Source organism: Coregonus clupeaformis, unplaced genomic scaffold, assembly GCF_020615455.1.
Source record: "Coregonus clupeaformis isolate EN_2021a unplaced genomic scaffold, ASM2061545v1 scaf1047, whole genome shotgun sequence".
In the NCBI taxonomy this organism is placed as follows: domain Eukaryota; kingdom Metazoa; phylum Chordata; class Actinopteri; order Salmoniformes; family Salmonidae; genus Coregonus; species Coregonus clupeaformis.
Genome location: NW_025534501.1, coordinates 121,633 through 127,632, shown reverse-complemented (window position 1 = coordinate 127,632; position 6,000 = coordinate 121,633). Strand labels below are relative to the sequence as shown.

Below are 6,000 nucleotides of genomic sequence, written 5' to 3'. Positions count from 1 at the left end.
CTTCTCTTAATTCTTAAGAGTAACACGATTAACACATTCATAAATGGCAAAAAAAAGACAGTCAAAATATAAATAATAAGGAATAAGGTTTTGAAGTGTCTGCCCTGTCTAGGAGATATAAGAAAGCTCAGGAAATATATATATATATATATACACAGTGAGGGAAAAAAGTTTTTGATCCCTTGCTGATTTTGTATGTTTGCCCACTGACAAAGAAATGATCAGTATATAATTTTAATGGTAGGTTTATTTGAACAGTGAGAGACAGAATAACAACAACAAAATCCAGAAAAACGTATGTCAAAAATGTTATAAATTGATTTGCATTTTAATGAGGGAAATAAGTATTTGACCCCTCTGCAAAACATGACTTAGTACATGGTGGCAAAACCCTTGTTGGCAATCACAGAGGTCAGACGTTTCTTGTAGTTGGCCACCAGGTTTGCACACATCTCAGGAGGGATTTTGTCCCACTCCTCTTTGCAGATCTTCTCCAAGTCATTAAGGTTTCGATGCTGACGTTTGGCAACTCGAACCTTCAGCTCCCTCCACAGATTTTCTATGGGATTAAGGTCTGGAGACTGGCTAGGCCACTACAGGACCTTAATGTGCTTTTTCTTGAGCCACTCCTTTGTTGCCTTGGCCGTGTGTTTTGGGTCATTGTCATGCTGGAATACCCATCCATTTGTTGTTATTCTGTATCTCACTGTTCAAATAAACCTACCATTAAAATTATAGACTGATCATGTCTTTGTCAGTGGGCAAACGTACAAAATCAGCAGGGGATCAAATACTTTTTTCCCTCACTGTATATATATATACAGTGGGGAGAACAAGTATTTGATACACTGCCGATTTTGCAGGTTTTCCTACTTACAAAGCATGTAGAGGTCTGTAATTTTTATCATAGGTACACTTCAACTGTGAGAGACGGAATCTAAAACAAAAATCCAGAAAATCACATTGTATGATTTTTAAGTAATTAAATTGCATTTTATTGCATGACATAAGTATTTGATCACCTACCAACCAGTAAGAATTCCGGCTCTCGCAGACCTGTTAGTTTTTCTTTAAGAAGCCCTCCTGTTCTCCACTCATTACCTGTATTAACTGCACCTGTTTGAACTTGTTACCTGTATAAAAGACACCTGTCCACACAATCAATCAAACAGACTCCAACCTCTCCACAATGGCCAAGACCAGAGAGCTGTGTAAGGACATCAGGGATAAAATTGTAGACCTGCACAAGGCTAGGATGGGCTACAGGACAATAGGCAAGCAGCTTGGTGAGAAGGCAACAACTGTTTGCACAATTATTAGAAAATGGAAGAAGTTCAAGATGACGGTCAATCACCCTCGGTCTGGGGCTCCATGCAAGATCTCACCTCGTGGGGCATCAATGATCATGAGGAAGGTGAGGGATCAGCCCAGAACTACACGGCAGGACCTGGTCAATGACCTGAAGAGAGCTGGGACCACAGTCTCAAAGAAAACCATTAGTAACACACTACGCCGTCATGGATTAAAATCCTGCAGCGCACGCAAGGTCCCCCTGCTCAAGCCAGCGCATGTCCAGGCCCGTCTGAAGTTTGCCAATGACCATTTGGATGATCCAGAGGAGGAATGGGAGAAGGTCATGTGGTCTGATGAGACAAAAATATAGCTTTTTGGTCTAAACTCCACTCGCCGTGTTTGGAGGAAGAAGAAGGATGAGTACAACCCCAAGAACACCATCCCAACCATGAAGTATGGAGGTGGAAACATCATTCTTTGGGGATGCTTTTCTGCAAAGGGGACAGGACGACTGCACCGTATTGAGGGGAGGATGGATGGGGCCATGTATCGCAAGATCTTGGCCAACAACCTCCTTCCCTCAGTAAGAGCATTGAAGATGGGTCGTGGCTGGGTCTTCCAGCATGACAACGACCCGAAACACACAGCCAGGGCAACTAAGGAGTGGCTCCGTAAGAGGCATCTCAAGGTCCTGGAGTGGCCTATCCAGTCTCCAGACCTAAACCCAATAGAAAATCTTTGGAGGGAGCTGAAAGTCCGTATTGCCCCGCGACAGCCCTGAAACCTGAAGGATCTGGAGAAGGTCTGTATGGAAGAGTGGGCCAAAATCCCTGCTGCAGTGTGTGCAAACCAGGTCAAGACCTACAGGAAACGTATGATCTCTGTAATTGCAAACAAAGGTTTCTGTACCAAATATTAAGTTCTGCTTTTCTGATGTATCAAATACGTATGTCATGCAATAAAATGCAAATTAATTACTTAAAAATCATACAATGTGATTTTCTGGATTTTTGTTTAAGATTCCGTCTCTCACAGTTGAAGTGTACCTATGATAAAAATTACAGACCTCAACATGCTTTGTAAGTAGGAAAACCTGCAAAATCGGCAGTGTATCAAATACTTGTTCTCCCCACTGTATATATATATATATATATATTGTACACATTTGAACCCTTTTTTTTGGGTAGGCACAAAACTATCTTCATACTTCCATTCATATTTTAAACTGGTACCTTCAGATGAGTCCCCTGACACTTGTGGGGGTCATAGAGAGTCTCATCTTTCCATGGAGTGGTCATACTAACCAAACCGTTCGGATGCTACAGTCGTTTTCGTGAGAAGACCAATTTTCGGGACGTCTCATGATCTGACAAAAAACGCTGTAACTCGGCCACCTTCCACCATAGATACAGAAGGCCGCCATTGGTGGATGCGGTAGATTGAGACACAGCCCAAGCAAAAAAAAAACAGATCTCTCTAGCTTAAACTGACTGATTTTTATGTGGATTTTTGTATTATGTTACTTAGATTGACGCATCGGAGCGTCAATAGCCTCTAGAGCAGTGCTGCCCAACCCTCTTCCTGGAGATCTACTGTCCTGTAGGTTTCAGTCCAACCCTAATGTAGCATATCTGATTCAGCTAGTTAACGTCTTGTCGAGCAGCTAATAAGTAGAATCAGGTGTGTTAAATTAGGGTTGGACTGAAAACCCACAGGACGGTAGATCTCCAGGAAGAGGGTTGGGCAGTCCTGCTCTAGAGGGTTTTAAACCAGTGGCAAGGATGTAGGCCTAAATAAAACGACAGTTCTGCAATTCATAATTTGCAGAAATTAGGCTTTTTGTTTAATACATAGGATTCTATAGTGCTTTTCTAAAACCCAAAGACGCTACAATAAGTAAATATAAGGAAAACCAACACATAAAAGCAACAAATGACCTGGGATAGGGTAGAAGAGGAGGCGGGAAGAAAGAGACAACACAAACAAAAACTTCTAGATGGTGTGTAGATAGTTAAAAACAGAACGGAAATGTTGCAATCCCCAGAGTACATCCTCTGAACTTTGCACTCTGCAACACACTGCAATAAGTTGTGCACTGACAGTCCAAACACACAGGGGGTTCCCAACACTAATGTTTTCTTATATTTTATATTTAACCTTATTTTCACAGGGAGTCATATTGTGACCAATGTCTCTTTTGCAAATGAGGTCTGTAATTACAAAGATACAAAAATCAAATAAAATTACAATATGCAAACAGCAAACATGAGGGTGTTAACTCAGTAACATTTCACACTGTACACGCAAGTGTCAAACTGATGTCACTGCATAGCCATAGAGCATTGTGGTTAAAAGAAAGTACCTAAACCCTTCCTCCCACAGACTATTTGTGTGCTGAGCTGCCACATTCTACTTATCTTATTAGAGCAAATGTCAATGTGTTCAATGTGGCAATTGGGACAAAATTGGGTTAAAATGATTATGTAACACTGAAGCAAGGAGAATCTCAATCAAACTGGTCTCCAGAAGTATCTGAGGTTAGACAAAGATCATTTCTTGAGCTGCTACTAGGCTTATGTGATTTCAAACACAATCAATAAAACTAAACTATAGTCATATGTGAAATAAAATTAAACTCAACTGAATAGCCAAATAAGCTTTCTCACATGTTTGTTGTTGCCTCATTCAAAACACCACTTCCAGACACCTGTTCTGACTCAAATAAGACATTGTTATAGATTGGGTGTAGTATGTAGTCTGTAACTCTTTTCTTGCCGGGTTTCTCACATTTGATACTTCTCACTGGGAAAGTGTAAAAGAAGAGGGTGGGGCAATGTACCAATTCCAATCATGCAAAAGAGGAAATTGCAAAAAACATCCACATTCTCACCCAGATGATAGTGAACTACCGCAGCTACTTTTGGGGGTGGAGACGCCCTCTTATAAGAAGAGGCACACAGGAAACAAAGTGCAGGAAGACAAGTAAGTTTCCTTTGCAAAGGTTGAGTGTTGCAATATTTTCCTCACTGCATGCTAGTGAACAAAGAGAAGGAGAAGATGTCTGGGCAAGGAACCCTCTCCCTGCTCACCTGCATGGCAGCCATTGGTAAGCACTGACCTCAGCTTAATATTCAATTACATATTAAAGGGGTTGGAAAAAACATAATCAGCTCAACTAGAAAAAAAAAAGTCAATTACTTTCAATACTACACGTTTTAAGTTACAGTTTAGTTTTTTTGTTGTTGCTATTCCTGACTGAATCTAAAATACTCAAATATGTTGAACTGTTCACACCATTGTAATCAATAGGCAAACTTGAAGTAGAAGAGGGTATGTTTTCAAAATGGATGCTTAACTTGCACAAGGATCATTTATGTCAAAGAAAGGTGCCTAATGTTGCCATTGCTGTCGACTAATGGGAATCCCAATAAAAATAAAAATCTAATGCTCTAAATGTAATTGACTTGTTAGATGCTCCATTGTAATTTTTTGGGGGCCTTTTAGAAAACAGAACTAGTCATACAATATCTTTACTTGTGGTTTCACATCAATAACGGTAACCGACTTCCACTTTTTTGTTTTTGAGGCAATAGGCCACTTAACCTTTTAAACCTAGATACCACCTTATTGTCTATTCATGTTTTTGAGACAGTCAATGATAAGCATTAACTATTGGCCATTTATCACACATTTTTCATAGTGGAAAAGGTCATAAATAAGTTATTTACAATGTTACAGCTGCATTAACTTTTGAGGGCAGTTCTGGCTGAACAACAGTAGCCTATAGCACACCTATGTTCAGTCAAACATGTTAAAATTATGATTCCTCAAAATACGTTTATGCAGACTAAACATTTAGTTGTTTTCACCAGAGCCAGCGCCAGACTATGATCAGCTGGGGGGCACTCTTTTTGATGCTATATTTATAGTTAGGCTATATATATAATATATGCAATGAATCTTCCACTCGTCAAAAGGACCCACCATTTAAAGCCAACAGCGCATTTCAAACACACAAGAGCAAATCACATTTCTCCTTTCCTAAAAACGTTGGCTATTAAAAACCTAGGCCTTGGATAATGCTAAAACAATGTAGCCTACCAAATGAATTGACAAGGAAAGTTTGAAGGGGGAGAGAGACAGCTATGCGATAGCAGGCCTATATTATGAAGGCCTATATGATATTTAAATCTGTCTCTGGTGGATATACTTTGCCCTGGTCTTGCATAGCACAGGTCAAGTGATATGGCAGCATAGACCTACGAATGATAGATTAATATATGAATTACCCTCATTTCTAACACATCTCTGTCTTCACTGTTCCCGTCTTGCACAATTCATGCATCTCTGCAGGCATCAGCTCCACTGGCCTCTCTCTCTCTCTTCCCCTCTCCTCTCTCGATTGCTAATATCTCTTGTACGAGTAGCCTAGCTCAATGCAAGTCCCAGGAATAGCAATATAGTTTGGTCACTTATTTTGAGCAATTTTTTTAACTAATAGGGAGAAGCAGCTTGCTCTTGCTTGCTGAATATAAAATAGGCTAGAGGGTTGGCAATGAACTGGCGGGAAGTTTGACTGGCTAGAGCATGTAGCTCTGGTGTAGTAATATTTATATCAATAAATAAATATATCCAAATGTTGGTAGAATGTTTTTTGGGTGGGCACAAAAGTAAATTTAGGGAGGCATTGCCCCCACAATGCCCCCA

The 6,000-nt window shown here is 40.1% G+C and overlaps 1 protein-coding gene across 1 annotated transcript in view; it reads left to right on the top strand.

Moving 5' to 3' along the window:
• The first annotated feature begins 4,238 nt into the window (after positions 1 to 4,238).
• LOC123486173 (integrin alpha-L-like) overlaps positions 4,239 to 6,000 on the top strand; it is a 30,307-nt gene continuing 28,545 nt past the window's right edge. The window contains exon 1 of the mRNA XM_045217396.1: positions 4,239 to 4,399. Within this exon, the coding sequence (XP_045073331.1) occupies positions 4,324 to 4,399 (76 nt within the window). The 5' untranslated portion in view covers positions 4,239 to 4,323. The remainder of the gene's footprint in view (positions 4,400 to 6,000) is intronic.